Raw genomic sequence first — 22,882 nt, 5'->3', positions numbered from 1 at the left:
ACAGAGCAACTGCAAAAGAAAAAAGAAGGAAGAAAATTTAAATTATAAATCGTCTTTGGTATCATGGCATGCCCCATTAACAGCTGACTTCACTGTCACTATTATCTGTAGGACATTATTTCAATGTCAAATGTTCGTGGTATCAAGCATCCTACAGGCTTTGCTAGTCATTCAAAAGTCATGAGCTGTGTTTTAAAATTTGTGAGATTTAAGAACTTGCAATAATGCATATTTGGTATTTCCTTCTGCCTTTCAGTGTTTAAACCTTCATGGGTACACAGAGGTCACATTTTCAGACTTTCCTCCTTAGCCCTCAGGGCTAGAAACTCCTAAATGAAGGCTGAGATTGTCAAAGAATTAAATTCTTCTAGGAGCCTGAGGGGGCAGGGGAGCAAGGAGAAATCATATCTGTGACAAAATCCTGAGAGCTGGGAGAAAAATCAGTAAGTGGGACGCTAGGGGTGCTTTTATTTCCTTGCTGGTGACTGAGGCTAAATAGCCTAAATCACAGCACTGATTTAATTTATATAGATTTTACTTAAACATAAAAAAGCTAGAGAATTTCATCATCACATTCTTAAGCCAAGTGGCTTCAGAGCCCCATGGTACATATATATACTTAAAAGCAAAATGCAAAGAGAGGATAGAATTTCAATCATAACTCTGGATTTTGTGCATTCAGGGGATAACATTTGATGCACTGATGTACATTCCTACACATGTTATCTGAAGCATTTACTTGGAGTGGGAGCACTGTCCCCAGGCTTCCAGGCTGCAGCCTGACCTCCCCAAAGGCAGAGCTGTTCACCCACCAAACCATTCCTCTTCTGCTGCTCCTGAAACCAGGACAGTCCCTAAGAAAATAGTTCACAGCACAACCAGATCACATGAATTGCAGCAAATTGCAGGCTGTTCAACACATATGAAACTAATTTGTACTGAGGGAGCTGGCTTTCAGCTCACAGGTAGCAAGTAGAATTTACAATACATGTATGTGGAGTGCCATGTCGAGGTAGGACCGAAAACCCAAGAACTGTTTTTGTTTTGTTTTTTCTAGTTAAGTACAAATTAAATTATGCAGCTTAATGCTATTCAAACAGAGCTTCTTGTCTATAAAATTAACAGATTAAAGAGTTCCTGAAAGTATTGGCCAAAATACAAGAATTAAAAGTATTTTAAGAAAACAGCTTTGAACCAATCCACAAATGAAAAACCTCACTGTCATATTTATTTGCAGATACATGAGACATTCTGAAATCAGGGCATTTTATTTTCCCTTAGCATTATGTGTTTAATTTGGAAGTCCTGTATTTTAGACCTTCCACTGAATCAAAAACCAAAACAAAGACTTCAAAAGCCATTGTTACTCTATTCAAGTCTAAACTCTCCCTTTGTTCCTTTAGCTAATGAGTTTATACTGTCCTGCAGGGAGAATTGACACCAGCCTCAAGTAAATGAAAGCCGGCCAAATGTTGGTAAGATCAGAGCACTAAAGTAATTATGGGTTGATTAAATGTTTATCTTCTTTACAGGTGGGAAGGGAAGAATGAGAATGAAGTGGGACGATGCAAAGAAACTGGCAAGATTCATGTGACGGTCAATCACAAGTACTACAGGCCAACTGAAGTGGTAAGAAAATGCCCTCTCTTAGCTTTGCAAACGAATAATCCAATCACTCAGCCAATAAATTGCTGCATTTGGCCAGCAGTCTGTGAAAACGGGTTAATTGCACTCCTGCTGCCAGCTTTTAGAGCTCTAAATTAACCTGCTTGCTGGCCCCTCACAGCCAGCTACCTGGGAAGAAACAAGGAGCAGGCGGGAGGAGCGGGTGGCCCTCGCACAGGGATGCTGCTCCTCTTTGGTCACCCTACCGAGTGGGAGAGGCAGTGCTGAGGGGCTAAAACATCATATGGGAAACAAAACAAAGCATAAACCAGCTCTTTGTGAATGGGAATATGGGCATCTCTTCTCCAGCTGCAAGCAGGGAAAGCAGAAGGAGGGCACGGATGGGGTTGGTTATAAAGTTCCACCCTCTGTGTTTTCGCGGTAGTGTTTCAGCTCCAGCCACTGAGTGTCCCCTGTCCAGCTTACGTTGGGTGGGGTAACTGTGGGTGCTGCAAAATTCTGGTTTAGATGTGCTCGTGTGCTTTGGGGGGTCCCACTCAGCAAATGCCCGTTTGCAGAACATATCTTTACTCCCAGGAATGCCTCAGTGAAATCTGCTAAGCCAGCACGTGCTGCTGGCTGGACCAAATCCCTAAACCCTCTGCTCCAATCACCTAGTGAAGATTCTGGGAGAAGGAAAAAACTAGTAGTATTTCCAGGTCAGGCAGGATGGTGGCAATGCACAGAGAAGGTACAGTTTGAAGTCTAGTTTCAGGACACAGGGAACAGTAGCCTCAATTGTGCTATTTGGGAGTGGGTGTACCCAGGAGAGGATTTCTCCTCTGCTGGGGAAAGTGACACAAGCCCCACTGGCTGCTGACATAGCATCATCTGTCAGTGTGCCCATTCAGAAGAGCTGTGTGATTCAAGCACGGGGGTGACAAGAGCACCTTTGTGTTGTTGACACAGATTGCAGGGTGGGAGTAGGGGGCTGCTGCTTGGAAGTGGGCATGGGTTCTAAAACTGAAATTCAGAGGGGAATAGAGACTTTCATGTTTGTTAAAAAGGGCTGGACCTGTGTATCAGAATCAAATGCTAGGAAGTCATTAAGAGCTGTCTGTCATTCTGTGCTGTGGTAAGGTGTCAGGGTGATAAGGAGGACAGAGACAAAAGGACTTGCAAAACAGGAAAAGGACACTTGACCCAACAAGTCTGTGCTTTGTGAGACCCACTGTCCTGCTTTGTCATACGTCTTACTAGCAAGTACATATTCACTCCTCAAAATTCATGATTAGTATGTAGCTCTTTGGAAGTCCTCTTCATGTGCTCAGATGTTTTCTGCTGAAATAGTGCTGCCTGTGGTTCTCTTCCTCTCTGTCCTTATTGGTCTCCCTCTGGGAACACAGTTTCTGGATTTTAAATTCAGCTCATTACTGTTTTGGGAAGGTGCATAAGCACACATCCCTCAGGAATACTCAACATTTCTAGTGGCTCCATACATGAGAATAGGGAGGAATTCAAATACAGAGTGGAATGTGGGCTTGAAATAGGGCTGTGTAAACCCACAGGAGATGTCTGATGCTTATCTGAAATTACCTGCTTTCTCATGGGACAGCTTCCCTTGAATGAGGGCTCCATCTGTATCTTCCCTACCCTCATCTTGCCTTGCTTTTAGTGCAGTCCCGACTTGGTTCCTGTCTGTTCTTCCTTCCTGTTCTGTGGAACCCAGGAAGGCTGTGTAGCTGCTCAAGTACAATCAAGGTAGAAGCACAAAGTGAAGTACTTTTGTCCTGAGGAGCATGCAGAGGAACTCTGAGGAAACTCTTCTATGAAGAGATGTGATATCCTTTTTCTGCCATCAGTTTCATTTTTAGATCATCTCAGGATGGATAACCAGAATCGCTTTCTCCTTTTTTTTTTTTTTAATTCTAATTTGAGTTCCATTCCTTGTCAAAGGCAGGCAAACTACTGTTTGTTTCATTCTGGGAATCACATATGTGCAATTCAAAATACTAGAACAAAACCCAATCCATCACAAGAAAGCAAGGAAGAACAATGAAATAACTACAATGGACTGACAGCACGTGTCCCCTGCTGCCACTTGCACCAATGCTGCCAAAGGCAAGAAAGCCTCAGGTTGACATTTTGGGAGGAGGCTTAGCCAGTGCAGTTAACAGCAATTCTGCTGTTGAATCACAGCTGACACAGAAAATCTGATGCTCAGATTCTCATGTCTTATTTGGAAACATTTCTGTCTGTCTGTCTCTCTAAAATTTAACATGGTATTCTGGAAATTGAAAATAAACATAATTTAATCTTGTGTACAGTCAGTTCTGACAGTGCCAATACATTCATTTGAAAACAATTTGTTTTCTTCAGTTAGTGATCCCTGGGGTCAAGGCCTCCCATTGAAAAGCTTAGCTGTACTGAAGAAGAAACCTTGAAATGTGAGACAGTCTTCTGGTCAAACTAAGTAGACCCTTTGAATGTCTTGGCTCTAAATCTCTTCACTCTGCTTTTGACTGCTGTGGGGCCCCTTGATATTTACTGGCCTTGGGAATTGTTCCTGTTAATGCTTCTAATGCCTGTCTCTCTCCTTCCTTCCTTGTGTCTTGCCAAATGCAAACCTATCAGTATCATTTCTTTCAGCTTTTATCAAATTCCTATCAGTATATTTTCTGACCCTTTTTTAAATGCTTTTGGAGGCTAACCTGCTGCAAAGATTGGGGGAAAATTTTTGTTTGTTCCTTTCTTAAAATCAACTATTTTCTCAGGAGCTTCACGGCAAGTTTGCTTTCTATACTGAACTTGATACACTACAAAAGGTGCTTTCACTTATTTTGCAAGCTTTTTAAGCACATGGCTAGAAAAGTCATGCTTTACATTCACCTTCTGCTCTAGGCATGTAAAGATCAGTTTCCAGTACAGTTTACTCACTTGTGAAATGTAGGTACTTCAGAAATTATATCACTAGTCTTTTCTACTTACAGTCAGAATATTCATATTGTACGTAGGCAATTTAGTGGGTACTTGGATTTAAATAATCTACTTGGCATTCTCAAAAATAATGTTAAAATAATTTTAATTTTTTTTCAAAAGTTAAAACTGAAATTCAATAAGCTGCTTGGTGAGCTGGAAACAAGCAGCCCTGCAGCACATAATGTCATAAGCATCAGGTCTCTCAACCCCAGAAGTTGGGTAGTTTTTACAGAGTTAGGGTCTGTCTTTAATTTTCTTATCTTTCAGCAGGACAATTACTATTAATTTTATGCTTGAATTTCTCCCCAAGAATTGCACAATTGCTTCTAATTAAATTTTGCCCATTAAGGTGTTTGAATTAAAGTGCTTCTATTATTTTTGCATAGCAGAAATTAAGCTAACAGTTTTATAGGTGCTTGCTTCATTTCATTGCATTTTCCTGCAACAGTGAAGATTAACTCCAGGTCTCACTGGTCTGTCTTGTCATCACAGAACTTAGATGTATATATCTCAGTTAGGAGTTTATGTCACTGTTTGAAAGGGGAAAATAAAAGAAGCCTTTCAGCCATGTGTAGATGTTGTTTTTTCTCCCAATCTAATATTCTGCATGTGTTACAGACAAGCCTTTGCCTTTTCTCCCACCTGTTTCTGCAGTTGTCCTACAGCTTGCCTGGCATAGGAACTGCAGGTTGGATCCGTGCATCACATTTGTTACGGGCTGGCGTGGCTGTAACTCTGAGGATGTGCACACATCATCAATGCAAATTTCCTTCCTTTAAGCAAGCCTGGAAACTCTGTCACAATGTGATGCTAATATTTAAGTAGTCATCTGGCCTCTTATTACTCTTCTTCAAAGGAAAAAAGGGTATGCTAACTTGCTGACTTCTTCCTCTTGTTATATGCCTTAAGCAATTTTTCTCCCAGTTCTTTCTAGCACTGATATAAATGAAATATATAAATATAAATATATATTTACGAGATATATATTTATATATATAAAGTCCTATGTGTGTCACTTATACTAAATTGTCCTTCTCAAGTCCTATGTGTGTCACTTATACTAAACTTTGCATTTTTGCTTAACTGTGTTTGGCCTCAGTTACCCTTTTTCCTCCTCGGAATTAAGCAGGACGGCTTTAAATTTCAGTCTCTTCAGATGTTTTTTAAAAATTCAGCTCTGTGTTTCCCATGTTTCATAGGATTCCAGTAAAAATTCCTTGGGGCATATCACATTCTCCCAAAGTCAGCTTTCTTAAAGTCAAAAACATTTCTGAACTCCTCTAAGTGCTCCTGCCCTAAAGAGCATTTAGAATCTAATGAAACCATGATCACAAACCCCTAAATGCCTCACACTTCCACTTCAGTTTTCATACAAGTTTCATTTCCTACTCTTAAGTTCAGAGCTGCCTGTGACTGTAAACTGTTCAGATATCTGCATGAGGAAACACGTGCTTCCCCTCCTCAAGGATCTTTTTGCTCATCAATGTCAATATGTGGCCTTTATTAATACTCATGAAAATGAAATGGGGGCATTCAAGGAAGAATAATCTTCAGATTATTTTCCTGTCTATTTTCCTCTAGCAGTCAGGTAAAGTTGTGAACTGTCATAAAACTGACAGTCTTCTCTTATCTGTTTTATTTCTTCCTTGTTCTGAAAATGTATGTCAACATCTGAAAACTATTGCCTCCGCTGTCCTTAATTCTCCTCCAAGCTGACTTTGCTTCTGTCTCAGCCAAAATGTTTATATTGTTCCTTACTTTAATCTCAACATTATCTCTGCATTGCTTTGCCATCCTCTTCCTTTTATTTGTCCCTCCTGCCAATAAAACCTGCAGTAGATTGTTTGTTTGTTTTAGTTAAGGCCTTACATGTCAGGCATTTCAGAGGTATCTCTGAAAATATACATGTCAAATTCAGCCAAGTAAAATAATGATCAGTAGTAACTTGTCTCTATAGCATCTAAGAGGCACTTAACATATTTTAAATATTTCTCAGCAAGCATGAGAGAAAGGGTTTGTAGAAAAATAGCATCACTGTGTTTCTGCCTCTGAAACATGTATGGCAGAGCAGACTGCATGGCTTGAGTGATACCATTAAGCAGCAGCAAAGCTGGAGGAGAGCCTGATGGCATTATCATTCCTAGGGGATGCCACCATCCTTGAACAGGTAGCTTCCTGTATTTTTTATCTCATCCTGATTTTGTTCATTTTGGTTCTTCCTTAGAAGAAAGGAAGATCATTATTGCAATCAAATTTTCCTCTCAATATGTCACCAAGCTGGAGAAGATTCAGCAGGCTCATGTCCAGTCTTGCTCTGTGTCTTGTTTAATCCTCTTAACAGACTCTTAGCAGGAGCCCTAGCTTACCTCCTTTCTAGTAGGAGCAGATACCTAGTATGTGCCCCTCCAGGCCTCCCACACAGATTCTGACTTTTTGCCTCATAATTAGCTCATTACATCAGTATTAGACCAGCACATCCAGTAAAGGAATCCCTCTGGACACCACTGCTCACACACTGTGCTTTACTCAGTTGCTTCTCTTTGCGTCATCCTGCTCCTCCTCTGCTGTGCCTCCTACAAAACATTTCTCTGGCAACTTCTACAGCTGGCTCTGTTGCTCTTCTCCTTTCACCACCTCTTTCTTTGCTGTCATTCCTGAGGGTTTGAAACCAGCCATGTGTCATCTGTGACCTTCACATCTTCATTGATCTTCCTGAGACTCTCTGAGTCTGCTTTCCCATCCTCTAATGCCACAACCATCTGACAAGACTAGCCAGAGGAAGAGGGTGTCCTTACCTCCTGGGGTCTAGGTTAGAGCTTGGCTTTTGCACCTTGGGTGTCACACCGTATGTTCGTCTACAAGATGAGTCGTTTTCCTTTGGAAGTGTTCAGACTGGCTGAAGAAATCTCTGACTGATTTTGGGCAATGCAATTTTCCATTCTGGGTGGGTAAAGAGATTGCAACCCCATGGAAAAGCTGGTGTGTAAAGATAAAGCTGTCATCCAGGCAGAAGGGTTGGTGGTTTTGATTCATTGCTCATTTTTCTAAATGATGTTGACACATAGCAATTAGTGGCAATCTTGGATGTGACGGATCTGGGCTCAACTCCTGGAAACAGATTTTTAAATTAAACTTAGGTGACTGGAGGATTAAGGCTGAGGGAGAGGTGGATGAGGATAGAAGGCTGTCTACCTCCTTAATTAGACCCTACCTGATTCAGCCAGGCATCCAAGCAAGTGCTTCACTTCAAGGACAGTTTCCATACTAGTAGCCAAGAGTGTGTTTACATGCATTGCTGCATCTTAATATGAAGGAGAGCAATTTATCTGTGATGGGAATTGAGAAGGCCAGCCCAAACATTGTGGGAGCTCAGGAGGTGCCAGCTGATTATTCTTGTTTGCCTGCCCCATTGTTCATTGCCTGGGAGCAGAGATGCTGAAATAGCTGAAGACAATTTCTTTAGTCAGGTTCTCTTAGGGTAGCTTCACAGGCAAGAAGGAATGATACCAAGTTGATGCAGTTTGTAGTTTTAATCAACTGCTGCAGCCCGTAATTCTTCTCCGACTTCCTAGCCCTGGGGGGTCTTACTGCCACCTCTTCACATATTCATGTTTATTCATGCACAGAAAGTCTCTTTTTATCTCACCTCTTATCCCCTTGCCTCCCTCTTCTCTTGGGCTGCCATTTGGCCTGCTCCTCCCCCTTGTTATCTCTCTGTTGTCTCACCCTCATTTGGACCCTTGTTTTCTTATCACTGCCTGTCCTATGCCTGTCCCATACAAACACTCCAGCAGATGTGGTGGGAAATGCAAAGCCTCTGAAGGGGAGTCACGAGGGTGGGAGGGAGGCAAAAGCCATGACAGAAGTCCAGGCTCAGGCAGCACCAAGGCACATTTGTCACAACTGCTAAGTGTTCCCTCCTGACAGCAGTCTCCACCACCTACAGCCTATTCCCCATTTTCTACGAGAGATCAGACATTTGAAAGAGACAAATTCTTGTTTGGACCACCTTCAGGCTGGTTAAGTCCAACCTTTTGGAGTTCCCAGTGAGAGTGGCAGAGTTGCTCAGCACAAATCTGTTCCCATCATGGTTTTCTGAAGACCTTGGTGTCAGAGGTGCTTGAGGTCACTTACACACCTGATTACTGTTCAGATTTAAAAATGGAAGAGTGTCTGAAGATCTGTCTCACTTTCAGATGCTGTTTTTTTTCATTTTACAACGGGTTTTTTAAAGTCAAGCAATATGTTAACGATACTGTTCTCATTTTGACTGCATTTCCCACATCATTGTAACATTTTCTTTTGAGTGTGTTGTGCCAACTCAACCCTTGCAAGGGTTTTAGAATGGCAGCAGAGAACGGTAAATGACATGATTTATATGAAAATAAAAATGGCTTTTGAATACAGAGGATATGAGACAGAGGTAAGGTTTCCTTCAGTAAATCTGGAATTAAGGGCTAGTCTCATGTCTAATTTCTCCAGCCTTAGCCAGAGCTCGCTTGCCTTCAGCTGTTTGTACTTTATTTTATGAGTGAGTGGGTGTACAAAGGAAGATGACAGCCCCAGAGTGTTCATGTGTTTCATTTGAGAAGCCATGAGATGGTTGTAGAGTTGGCAATAGCAGTTTCTGCTGGGCTTGGGTCAGCAGAGGCCTTGACATCAGCCTTATTCATTCAGCATGGAGTCCTCCAGTCAGGGGTTTGCTGGGGAAATAGGTGTCTCCAGCCTGGGCATGCCATGGCACATCATATTTTACTTCTTGAAAGATAGTACTTTAAGCCACTGATTCTCAAAGTCCTGGGCCACCTCTTGTAAAATATTTATAATTGTGAGTTTGGTGCTGCTGGAGATGTTATAAGAGTGAGTGCAGTTGTCTCTCTGAGGGACAGTGTGAAAGGGCCATTTGGACCAGGTTAGGAGAAATGCATAAATGCATAGCAAGTTCTTAGGAGTGAGGAGGGTGTGGGGGTTTGTCTCCAAAAGCTTTCATTTCATGATTTTTCAGGTGTTTCACAGTCCAAAAATGACAGTAGGCATCTATAATTTTTTTAAAATTTCTTTAATTATCTGAAATTTATTCCCCTAGAAAATGTGGGATGTTTTAACTTCACCTCTGGGGGGAAAAAAAAGTAAAAAATGTTCTGCTAACAAAAAAAAAAAAAAAATCAAAATTGTCCCTTCGATTTTTCTAAGGAAAACCTAATTTGGAGGGGAGAAAGGTACTTTTCTAAGGGAGTCAAGACTTTTTATTTCCATTTAGTCCTAGTGGTCTTCTGTCTCACAAAAAAAGTCAACAAGGAGATTTTGTTCGTCCCTGTCCTTCACCGTTTGCTATTTCTCTCAAAAGGGAAAATAGTTGAAAGGAGGTGGAAGTTTGGAAGTGGTTGTTTAAGAAAATAAACCTTCACCTTTCCCCTCTCTCACCTTTTGAGTCATCATTTGTAAATTAGCAACTTCATGAGGGAGGCATGAATAGGTGGGACCTTTGCTATTATTGCTACTCTGTGATGATGATGATGCTGAGGAGTGCTTGTTGAGTGATGTTGAGGATTAGCTTCTGTATCTTCTTGTCTCATTTTTGTATTCCAGAAAAAAAACCCATCACCATGATTTGGATTGCATCAGAACTTAAAAATCTTTTACACTGTTAATTGTTTCTTAGTATCCCTAATACTTCCCTTGTGTTCAAGAAGAACTTGTATGATTCAATAGCAGGGGAAATTGAGCCTTGTAGATATAAACAACTTTTGAAAAATGAGGGAGGGTAGGGAAGGAGAAGTGTTGTTGCTGAATAAAACCTGAGAAGAATTATCTCTGTGTCAAAAACATCGACAGTATTTGTCATGAATCAGGAAATGGTTCTTCATGCCCATCTTGGATGTTCCCCAAATTGTCTGATGTCCCAGCTGGATGGGTGAAAGAGAAGACAGTAATTATCTGCAGGGCAGGAGAAACTTAAACATTAAGAGCTTTATGCCTTGGATCAGCTGGAATTTTTGCTCATTCCTCACATATAGTCTCTGAGCTCACCAAAGCAGACAATATGAAAAATATTAACAGGATTCAAGAAGACATTAGTAATAGATTAAGAGTGCATGCCTCTCTTGTGAGAGTTTTTCTTTCTTGATTTCTTTTTTCCTTTCAGTCAGAAAATTCTAAAGGTGAGTAGGTGAAGTCAATTTTAATAATTCACAGACGATTATACATCTATTTCTTGTTTGACAGAGCTAGTGTTTAAGCTATTAGCATTGTCTGGCATAACATGAAACAGGATCAGTCACTCATCCCTTTGAAACCTCTAACCTGGCCTCATTTGAATTTCTTCCTTCCAGCTTTGCCAGTACATTTTAATAGTTCATAGAGCTCTCAGCTGCCTTGTGACTACAGAATTTATCTACCAGGTTGTGGTTAGGAGCAGAGTAAGACAGCCCCATTCCTCATCACGTTTTCTGCATGCAATGACACAGAAACCTCAGTGCTACAGATAGCCATTGAAATTCAAAACAGACCACTTGACTGCTGCACAGAAATGGGTTTTTAAATCAGATTTCCTTTCTGGAACACTGTTCTGTAATTTTTGAAAGCACTCTTTACTTTTTTTTTACTTCCTCCAAATTGCTGAACTGGTACTACTTTGCAATCATGCTTTTTATTGATTAGCTGTAAGGGGAACAGTGGAATAGCAATAATGAAAACAAAAAAATATATGGTTTAAAGTAGGACACCTGCCTGTTTTTTTTACAGTGGTCTGTGCCAAGTTAATGTTTATAATTCCCTACATGTCTTACTGAGTTAGTGGTTGCAGACCCTAGTTTTAAAAATTTCTAGATTGGGTAACTAGGATTTGAATTGCTTTTGTTCTGGCTTTTAATTCTGTTTGACTGATAAAATACTATGTTTCTGTCTTCTGATTTTGGAAGAAAAATCATATATTGAATCTTCTTTACAATAACCAAAACTTCTGACTAAAGTAATTGGCTGCCACTATAGTTTTTCCTCAGATAACAGTTGTAAATTTCCAAACCTCTAATGTTTAGCTGCACTTTCCTCTTGATCCAAGTTTTTGTTTCCATGTGTTGGTGGAGACTAAAAAGGGGGTTATGAAGGTGAAACTGGAAACAGAGGAAATGTGAGGTTTTAGGAAAAACTCAGGTAGGGCCAAGTTTGCTCTGTCCACTGTTTTTATATATGTGAAACAAAGCCTATTGGGGCCTCTTCTTATACTGCAGTGTCACCCCATATCATACATTGTGACATTTGTTCCTCACTCAAAACATTTCTTCAGTAGTGCTAATCCTATAAAATTACCACAAGTCTTTTATCCTGCATATAGTTGGCTGAAATGGCTTGTAGTATCCAAGTAGTATCCAAGGTAGTATTTAGGTGTGTTATTCCTGACCTTCCTTTCTCTGTCTCCTCCCCAGGGTGCTTATTGGTATTATCTTTGTATTTTGCATATTTGTTAGATGCCTTCTGGACAGCTTCCGGGCTTAAAATAAAGGCCAAAATTAATCTTGACTGATGAAGTGAATCCCAAGAGTGAGATAGCTCAGGTATTATAAACAAAAAGTTGTCATGAGTAGAATATGACTTGCCCTATAGGTAAGCCACCCACCTCTATAATAATTCAACAGCTGTGTGGCATAAATAAATGCAAGGGTAAGGGGGACATGAGAGTGTAGACAAAAGCACAGGAAGGTGTGTTATTCACCACAATAGAGATCCACAGCAGTGAAGAGTTACGAGCATTGAAGAACAGCCACAGGGAGTTGGAGATGGATGGCAGGCCACTTGTGCTGGAAAGCTCATGAGAAGTATTCTTATTTTTGTCTTCTAGTATTAGCAACCACAATTAATTCTGCTTTGGCTTAACTGCTGAATGGAATTAAGGAAAAAAATTGACTTAATTAAGATCTTAAATATGGCTTTGGAAAGGATTTCCTTCTCCAGAGTAATGCCTGCTATCTTTGATACCCTTGATAACATATTCTCTGTGACTGAGAATACCATGGATGCAAACATCTACATCAGCCATGTCAGCTGGGATCTACTTTCAGAGAAAGCAGGTTTTGGGGCCGTGCTTGTTGGATGAAAAATTTCTGGGGAAAACCCTTCATATGTGCAGGTACACTACAGCTTGTGTACTTGCTGTAGGTTTTCTAAGGATCAGCATTATATACCAGAGTTCATCAAATGGCCGTTTTGTACATTGGCATGCTGACAACTCATGACTTATCAGGACTTTGAGCTGGGAGGGACCGCTTAGAAATGTGACAAAGTGGTTGGAGTCGTTGTTGCTTTTGGCTGGCATTACAAAGTATTGTCCTATTTATCACAGAAAGAGGAAAGGGCCTGCTGAAGTGGTCAGAGGAATGTAATCAATAACTCTTTTTCCATACGCCAACCAAAGAATGTCAATGGCAGCTAGAGACAGAAAGAACTAAGCACATTAGATGTGAATGCCCCCTTGGTTTGTATACTAATTTTTCCCTTGTTGCTGACCATGTTTTTTCCTGTAAAGCCTGCAGAACCTGGGTTATCCCTCAATGTCTTTTTTAACTGCCAAGAACTCAGAGAGACAATGTTTTCAGAGCAAAACCTCAAAACCTCTACAGTGTCCTCAAACGCTGGGTGATACGAAGGCTTTCTCAGGGCTCTTGTGTAACCTGTCAAAGACAGCTCAGGAGATTGGCATGCTCCAGTTGAGATATCACACTTGTGTGTCAATTCCAAAAGCCATAGATTCTTAAGGCACAGAAATGAACTTTATATCAAGTTCCCCTACAGGAAAATGTTCACTTTGGATCAAAGTGAATGAATACCCAGTTAGAATTTTTTGCATTTCCCTTTTATTCATTGCTTACCATATCAACTTACCATATTTTTATCTTCACATAAAAAGTATCATCTAACCAATTACAGTGATCTGTGTAGAAATGCACCTTGAAGAAAAGCATTCTGTTGATGTAAATTATTTTAACTCGGACTTTGACCATTAGAGAAACTCCTGAATAATAAGGAAAGGGAGAGTTAGACATCTCTGTAAGGAAACCAACTTAAACTGTAATGCTCATGGGAAGAGATGACTTGACAATGCGGTGGTGGAGGTAAACAGACTCATTTCTGTAAAAAGGGTGTTGACAAGCAGTGATTTTTGGGAAGCCTCCAGACAGAGTCCAGAATACTCCAGACTCTGACTTGAGGGATTTAGGCAATATAAAAATTATTATTAAAAAAAAAAGGCAAGTCAAACATCAGCTGTGCCTGCAGCTTTTTTGTTTTTCTTTTTTTTTTTTTACATACTTTTGTTCTATTAAACATTTCCAGAAACATTGTACAGTTAAGCACTGTGAAAAGGACTAATATCCACTTTTGATAAACTCTTCGTGCGTTGCTGTTCTGTCAAATTGAGTATATGTTAGCTTCACATTTAGGCTTCTTCAAAAGAATAGAATATGTAGGGTCTTGAGCCTGAGAGACCTCATATGGACTGAACTGAAGAAATCCCATTGAGTATTAAGTTGTTGAGTATGAAGTGGCCTTGAATATTCTCATGGCCTTAGGCATAGATACAGAGATGGGTCCCTCCAAAACCAAGTTCCAGGCAGGCTGACAAAATAATTTCCTTATGTCCCATAGTGTTTTGCTTTGGTTTGCTCATATAACCAACATTAATTTTTATTTTGCCTAAAAAGGCAGTGCTTTGTGGAGAGGCAGCTTACAAGCATCCTGTTTTGTTGCTTCTGTTTTGCCCCCTCTGCAAAACACCCCACTGATTGCTGCTGCAAAGAAAGCAGATTCCTCCTTCTGTACCCTCTTATCCCTCCTGAGAAAACTTTTGTTGCCTTCAAAAATCACTGCATAGCAGTGATGTGCTGTGACTTCTTGAGCATCTTGATCACCACTGTTGCTTGTTGTTGCCTTCTTACACTGTGTCTGCTTATTTGTGCTCCATTTCCTGCACTGTGGGCATGGGAATGCAACTTGACCTAGTGATTCAGGCTGAGCAAAGGAGAAAAATCTAGTCACAACAGTGTGAAATGCTTCAGTGCAGCAGAAACAGGGTAAATTATCTCATATAAGAGCTGTTTGTCATGGTAGCAGTATGAGTTCATGTTGTTAGCTGGTTCAGTATGTGCAGCATGGCCTTGGATTATGAACATTTTGTGCAGGAAAACCAACATTTTGGTTCTGATTTGCAGCACAGCCAGAGCAGGAAGATCTTGGGTGATGGCAGAGGTTTTCAGACACAGGCTGTAATAATCACCATTTCTTTGTAAAGATTTTAGAGAAACATATGTGGGAAACTATTTATTACATCTGTTAAGATTCTGCCCCATAAATGCTGACTTTCACCTGCCTGCAAAAGCTGAAGGAAGGATACCAAGCCTAGATTGGTGTCTGGATAACAAGACAGCTTTTCAGTGCCCTGAGATCCAAGGAGCTGGTCCGCTTGCTGGAAATTCTTTGGATACCATCTTTAAATGTTTTACAGTATTTTTATTAGTACTTTCCACTCTTTGGTGGATCAATGGAAGTCTGTTCTGAAATTTTAGGCACTTCTTTCTTTGCAGTAGCGTTTCAAATTAATGGTCTGCAACTGTAAACTTACATATTTGTACTGACACATTTTTTAAATATAAAGCCCTCATGTTCCTGCAGTAAAGGAAGATCCAAAGAAAATGAGAATATCTGGCACTCCAGTCTCCACTATCAGCTCATTAGCCAATTCTGCAAATTTATTCTTCATGTGGAAAAAATGTTGTGACGTAGTGGCTTGTTGGCTGTATCATACAAGTGTTACACTGGTAACTCTGTTACTATAAATTTCAAACCAGTGCATATTTTCAGCTATTGCAAGGTATCTTCATGAACAGTCCTGGTGGCGTACTTTAGTAACATATATTTTAGATTCAAAACACTGGAAATGCTGTAGGCAGTAAATGTGATTTCATCCAGCCCATATATGGATTGTTTAGTAGCTGGCTTTTTCAAAAAGATGAAGTTAGAATCATAGAATAGAATCATAGAGTATCATAGAGTATCCTGAGTTGGGCAGGACCCACAAGGATCATCAAAGTCCAACTCCCAGCCCTGCACAGCACACCCCAAGAGTGACACTATGTGCCTGAGGGCATTTTCCAAGCACTTCTTGAGCTCTGTCAGGCTTGGTGCTGTGACCACTGCCCTGGGGAGCCTGTTCCAGTGCCCAGCCATCCTCTCTGAGTGAAGAACCTTTTCCTCATACACAACCTAACCCCCCACCCAATTCAGGCCTCAGGCCATTTCCTCAGGTCCTGTCACTGGTCACAAGAATGAAGAGATCAGTGTCTGCCCCTCCTCTTCCCCTCATGAAGAAGCTGTAACTGGAATGAGGTCTCCCCTCAGTCTCCTCCTCTCCAGGCTGAGCAGACCAAGTGACCTCAGTCACTCCTCATATGGTTTCCCCTCCAGACCCTTCAACATCCTTGTGGCCCTCCTTAGGAGGCTCTCTAACAGGTTTACATCCTTCTTATATCATGGCACCCAAAACTGCCCCAGCACTGGAGGTGAGGCTGCCCCAGCTCAGAGCAGAGCAGGGCAATCCCCTCCCTTGCCTGCCTGGCCATGCTGTGCCTGATGCCCCCCAGGACAGGGTTGGCCCTCCTGGCTGCCAGGGCACTGCTGGCTCATGTTCAGCTTGCCATCGACCAGGAGCCCCAGGTCCCTTTCCATGGTGCTACTCCTCTGGTTCCCCAGTTTGCACATCAAGTACCTAAGAGATCCAAATACACCTACCTTGTTGTTTTATACTAAAAATTGCAAATTTATATTAAGGATCAGTTTGTCATTGTTTTGCTGTGACCCTTGGGGAGTTCTATATGATTTCTGATGGTACAGACTTGGAAAGTTTTGTGCAGGGAGCTAGGAACTAATTTTCATTTAAACTGTGACATACTCATATTTCTACAAGAAAATGGGCTTTACAGAGGAAGTTTATTATTACCAAGCTACTTGAGTGAAGGCTTAGATATCAGATTATTTCTGCTAAAGGCAAAGTCACGTGGAGTCTGTACAGAATTTTTGCAGGGCTGAGGCTTGTCTCCCATCCTGTTTCTTTTCAGTATGTGCTGGTGCACTGGATGACTTACACCCCTCTGTTAAGATACACTGTCTTCATACTTTATTATTCTCCCTAGCCTTGCACTTAATTCTCTGCATTTTGGTTATCTAATCATCCATTTTCCGATAACATCATTAGTCACTCCACTATTTTCCTTCCTCTTTCCCCTCAATTGTCTGCTGTCACTCCTTTTTAAATGTATTTAGACATTGCATTTTTACTGTTACATCTCTTCAGAGCTAAAATACTTCTGTTTTATTTAATGGGGATTTTTTTTTCCTCAAAAGAAATATGAGACTCTTGCCCCAGAACACCAACTCTCCACTTCTATTACTCCCCAGCACCTATACTGCTCTCTGTTTTTGCTGACCAGCTAGCTCAACATGCAAGTGTCTTCCCAGTCTTTTTGCACAACCAGAACTTCAGGTTTTATTCTAGAAGATGCCTTTTAAAAACATCTCCCAGAATCCAAGAGCAAAAATAAACAAAAGCACACGCCTGGAAATATTCTACTGGCGAAAAGAGGGAAAAGAGCCCAGCTTCTTGGTGTAGGTTGTTGTCAGGTTTTTCTTTTTTCCCCAGATATTGGTAAGTAAATGAAACAGAACTTGATTTGGTGTTCATTCTTGATGAAATGCATGTGTCATGCACATACATGTGCTTTCTCTCTCTTTCTTCTCTGTTTAAATCCCATTTAAACAGTGCTCAGTGACTGCTGGGAGTTGTAATCCATGTGCAACTCTGTCATGAGGCAAACACCAGCTGGAGGGATGGCCCTACAGTCTGCAACCACTTGAGTTGCTGAAGAGTCATAAAAGAGGGAAAAAGAGGTTCATGAGAACTCAAACAGTGCCTTTTGGAAAGTGTTTCTTACACTCTCTTAAAAGCTACAAAGTCTGTATCTTGCACAGTTTCTTGTGCTTAGCCAGGGACAAGATTACAAAACAGAAAATGACAGAACTTCACAGCCAAATTGGTACTTTCTCAGATTTGTTTGACAAGATATTTCACACAGCTTCAGAGTAGCCTGAAAGCACCTATAAAAAACAGCTGTTTACTACACAGAAAGAAAAAAAAATATTTTTTTTTCTTTTTATTGAAGGAAACATTTTTTCCCCTGACAGAATTACGAACAGTTGTGAATATTCCTATTTGGTCCTTTACTCCCAATAGATGTTTTCATTAGCCGTCTCTTAAGTCCCAGTTTGGGTGTATTTGTAGAAGGTTATCTGAAGCAACACAGATGTTTGGAATTTTACCATTCTTTTAATTAAATAACGTGTTAGGGTATATTTATAGCTTTGCTGATTCAGAGCCATAGGTTAACAACTCTTGTACTCCAATACTATTGAGTAATTGCCCAGAGCAGTATCCTAACACTTCTGTAAAACAAAGCACTTGGGACTGCTAGTGTAGAAAACTGTGGAATTTTATAAGGGATTTTGACCAGGGAGCACTATTAAAAATAAATACCTCTATTTATGGGTGTTGGCTAATGAGTGGAACATTAGAAAAAGATGCTAAGTAGTGATAGCTTCAGCAATAAAATTACAAATGACAACAGATATTAGTGAGTGGTGAAGATATCATAATTGCTCTTACTGAGCTTCCAGCCTGCTTTCCTTGGTGTTATGCTCAAAAATAGCAAAGTAATTTATACCTGTGCTGTAGAAGAGCAGATCTTGATAATGTTTGATGATAGCATTATTTAGAACAAATATTCTGGCTACATGGATATTTGAACTTGGGGATCTTCAAATTAAGTACATCCCACCCTTCCTGCTTGTAATTGTTGGCCAAGGCAGCAAAGGTTACTGAAATGAGAACCTTAGAAACTGTTGTTAGTGGAGAATGGGAAGGTAGCCTTACAAACAGCATACATCCTCTTACAAAAATATGCTGAATTGAAGTGGTTGTAAGCTGTGGGCTGTGAAACAGATCTCTTAACACTTGGCATATGCTACAAATGGAGCCATTCATTCTTCAGGTGAAATTGGTTTAAATGTACTGTGTTGGAGCCTGTTGTAGAGCCTCTTGCAGTGTACAGTGGTCAGAGAGGTAAAGTGTGGAAATGATCAGTCAGCTGGAGGCAGAAATCCTGACCACAGCCTTCAGTGGACTCCAGGTCTCATTTGCATGGTGTTTTTCCACAAAAGGGATCCTTCTTGCTGGAGAGTGGATGCATTCAATAAAATGCTTTATGCCCCTCAGTGAGGGTTTTTGATAGGATGAATGCAAGGAGAGGGAATGGTAACTCCACCCTAAGTCTGAGCAGCATAAGAATGGGAATTGTTACGATTTTGTTTGTTTGTTTTGTTAATTTAAAGAAACACATGCACGCATATGCACACACTCTGTCCTGTCCTGCCAGTTTGGAAACCTTTGCCTCCTTCTCTCTGTTTTTTCTCTGGTGAAATGCTGCAATTAGAAGGCCTCATGCTGCAGTTCCACTGCCACTCAGATGCTTTCACTTAATTGCTGTGATCATGAAGAAAGCTTTGAAGGAAAAAAACCAGTGATACCATGTCTAATTCACTCCCAAACTCAGTCCCAAATTAATAGCTGACAGTAATCACACTGCTTTTAGATAGAGGGACACGGTAGGCAGTTCCCTGGGATCTTGAGTCCTGCTTCAGGGTAGAATTTGTGAGTGAGGCATCCCCTCCAGGGTTACTCACGGAGGAAGGAAGGCATGGCCGGTGCCTTGGCCCCTAGGCTTGAAATTCTTGCCAGCAAAGCTGGAGCTCTATGAAAAGGTCTGCAGTTCAGCAGCGTTGTGGTATAAATACACCTCTGCAGCCAGAGCAGTGGAAAGACAGAGACACCGAGGGAAGGCTTACTTTAGCTGCAAATGTTCATCCTTTGGAAAACAAGTATTGCATTTCACCAGTCATACCCAATTCAAAGGTTCTTAATATAAGCATCTCAGAAGTGACCTCAGTTCTCCAAATCAGCTGACACTGACTGACAGGCATTGTTGACATGATAAAGAAAAGCAGTATATTTACAGCAAGTAACCTTGCCCAAGCATAATTGTCTTCAGTAATGGCTGAGGTGGCAACTAAGTGGTGTTTTCTGTTGATTTCCATATTCAATTTCCTTCAGATAAAATCGTGGTCTTTTATTTGGAGACACTGTGAGCTGAGAATAACAAATTTTACTTAGCTGACACAAAATAGTACAAGTACAAAATTTTGCATGCATTCAGTGGCAGTTCTGACCATAAGCTGGAGAAATGTGACACCTGTGCAGACAAGAAGAAGAGCCTTTGTACAATTTAAGATTAAATTGAAGACTTTTTGTGTCCAAGTTACTTGCATTTTGAGGTGAAAGGATTATTAGTTCTCCAAAATAAAAGTTTTTCTTTGGAAAAACAAAACGATAATCATTGTTTCATCAAGATTTTCAACTTCAGAAGTTTTTTGTGGCTTTAAATTCCCTCTGTGTTTTCAGTCCTAAGCTCTTGATCTAGGATTGGTGTAATATAACACACACTATTCTTGGCTTCCTAAACAAGTTTTTATTAAGTTACTGTGCTCTTTGCAATCTTGGAAACTTTTTAATTCTCACTTTACACTTCAAAGTTCACAGCTATCTCTGTGTGCAATGCAAACACTGGCTGTAAAATGAATAAGTGAAACAGCTCCCTGCAATTAAGAAAGGAGGTGGTTTCCTCAGTGGAAATAATCTGCATTGGTCATAGCAAGAGCTAAAACTCAGCATCTCATTTAACACTTCAGATTGTCTTTGCATATGTGGGCTAGAGTCCAACAGCTTTAGGAAATCCTTGGTGGATATTAATCTGGAACACAAAAAGCAGAAGTCCTACTTCAACACAATTGATAGCCTCTACTTACTAGCAGTCTTTGGGCTCAATTATCATGGAGATGTAATTAGGTGTCTTTCACGTGGAGGGTGGGTCCTTCCAGCTCCGGGAGGAGAGGTCACAGATGGGGCGGTGTGGTTATGTGGTTAAGGGTAATTTGGCTGGCTCAGAAAAAGGTCCAGACTCCGGGCACTTATCTGAACACATGCAAAGTCAGACAGCAAGAAATGCCATGTACCACCAGCCCACCACATCTGCCACCAGGCATGACCCATCCAGACTGCAAATTCAGGCTTTTTTTCTTTTTTTTTTCTTTCTTCCTGTGTTTTCTGTCAAGCAAGTAACTTTGACTTGCATCTCTGACTCGCCCTGAGGAAAGGGACACAATCAAGTGGGCAGTTTTAGTCTTGTTGACTCTGTGGAAAGGAAATAGATTATAATCTTTCCTGCAGGTATTTGTTGTGCTGAATTCCCTCGATGAGCTCTCAAGTATTTTATTATGTGTTTCATGGCACTCCTCAAGCTACAAGCTACAAAGTGGGAGGGAGTTTCATTATCAAAGTTGTGATTAGTGCCATGTCCAAAATGTGAAATAGTTGAATTAATAACTTGTTTACATGTCTGAGACAAAGCAAATAGAGACAGTCACTTATTGTTGAGAAAACATGCTTTCTTGGCAGAGCTTTACATAGATGTTTCCAGCAGAATCTTCTCTCTTTTGAATCTCTCTAGTGTAGGAAGAGAAGTGTTAGCTTCCCAGTTCAGTTTGAGATTTGACAATGCCCAAGGGAAGGGATGCGTCAGTTTTAAGGAATCCCCCACACCCCACAAAACTTGGAAATTTTACATTTATAACATCATGTCTGCCTTGAGGAGGCAAAATGTTGTTATCAGTATTAACCTTTAGCTAGTTCTTTGTATTATTTTCAGATGGGCATATTTAACTCAAAAGCCAGCCTGGCTACCACTCTGCATCAATTTTCAGCATTATATGACCATCAGCATTTAAGTATCTCCTTAGGTATAGATAAGCAAGGTACAATCAAATGTTGTAGAGGTCTGAGGGTCTTTAACTGGTATTAATGGCTGTACCTTCTTTGACTTGTTTTTTCAATGCAGTTTTAAAGGCAGGCACAAGGATTTGGGAGAGTTTTGTTGACACAGCCCATTCAGAGCTTCTCTTCCTAGAAAATATCCACAAACTCCACAAGCAAGCTTTGTGAATCTTGCCATTAAGCACTTTATGCCTCCTCCGAGTTGCACAAATGTCACTTGGTGGTATTGGATCTTCTGTCCTTGCAATTTCAGACATCAATTTCTTCCACATTTATCACTATTTTTTTTTAGCTTCTTGTATGATGTAGGAAAATCAAACTAGTGTATTTGGGATCCAAAGTAGCCATGGGATGACAGAGATTGCCACAGCTACAGTCACAGGCATTTGCTTTTCATACTTTCTGAAACAGCTTCTGAAGTGAGATCTCAGTCTGTACCCTTCTGTTATTCAGTGTGTTGTCTTGCATCCACCTTGTCCTTCGTGTCCTGTGAGTGCTTGTCTCTAAGTCCTGGCCTGCAGAGGCACGTGCTGAGCTGCACCCTCCCACTGCATGTTTTCATTTCTCCCTGGTGCAAGGCAGGCCCAGGGAAGTGGCGCTCAAAGCAGTGACACAAAATCCCAGGCAGGACTCAGCTGGAGTCTTAATGAAATTGCAGTGCTCCTACTCTGTCCTATTCAGAACAATACTTTTCAGTGCTGGATTTAGCACCAAGGAGAACTGGATTAGTGGGAAAAAATGGAATTGTTTTACCTCCTCTCCTTCAAAAGCCTCTGTATTCTGAGTGATACAGGCATTGTAGACTTGCAAAAGTTTAAAGTAATTTTGAAAGCAAGGAAAGCAGCATAGCTGTTACTTGATTATGGAGGAACATGTTCTCAGCATTTCTAGATGTAGAAAATTCCTTGAAAAATCCCAGCAGATTAATATTTTCCTGTCTGGTGAATCTGGCATGGAAACTAAGATCTGGGAATCAGGATCAGTTTTAAAATTTTATAGATCATGAGAAATCAAACCAGAGGAATGTCACTAATTCATTTCATGAGGTGTTCATCTCTGCACTGCCAGGAGAATAGCTGCTATATTTAACTGAGCAACAGCTCTTCAGCCAAAAACAGCGAATAGTCCCAACTCATTAGTTAGCTAAGCTTCATTTCTCCCTCCCACTCCCTTCTATCATATCTCTGGTGGCACAAAGCCCATTGTAAAATTGGAAGTTGCCTTTCATATGGCTAGGCTGCACTGAAGAAGTAGCATTAAATGTTTTTCACACATTTTTCTTTTGTCACTAAGATGTATTTAAAGGATAGATTA

The 22,882-nt window shown here is 40.7% G+C and overlaps 1 protein-coding gene across 1 annotated transcript in view; it reads left to right on the top strand.

Moving 5' to 3' along the window:
- Positions 1–22,882, top strand: part of GMDS (GDP-mannose 4,6-dehydratase) — a 409,468-nt gene that overhangs the window by 334,387 nt on the left and 52,199 nt on the right. The window contains exon 9 of the mRNA XM_071452998.1: positions 1,533–1,629. Within this exon, the coding sequence (XP_071309099.1) occupies positions 1,533–1,629 (97 nt within the window). The remainder of the gene's footprint in view (positions 1–1,532; positions 1,630–22,882) is intronic.

The sequence above is a fragment of the Agelaius tricolor genome, unplaced genomic scaffold (assembly GCF_023055355.1).
Source record: "Agelaius tricolor isolate 1412-34295 unplaced genomic scaffold, bAgeTri1.0.p SCAF_2, whole genome shotgun sequence".
NCBI lineage: Eukaryota > Metazoa > Chordata > Aves > Passeriformes > Icteridae > Agelaius > Agelaius tricolor.
The sequence above is the reverse complement of the archived record's forward strand: the minus strand, read 5'-3'. Positions and strand labels throughout refer to the sequence as shown.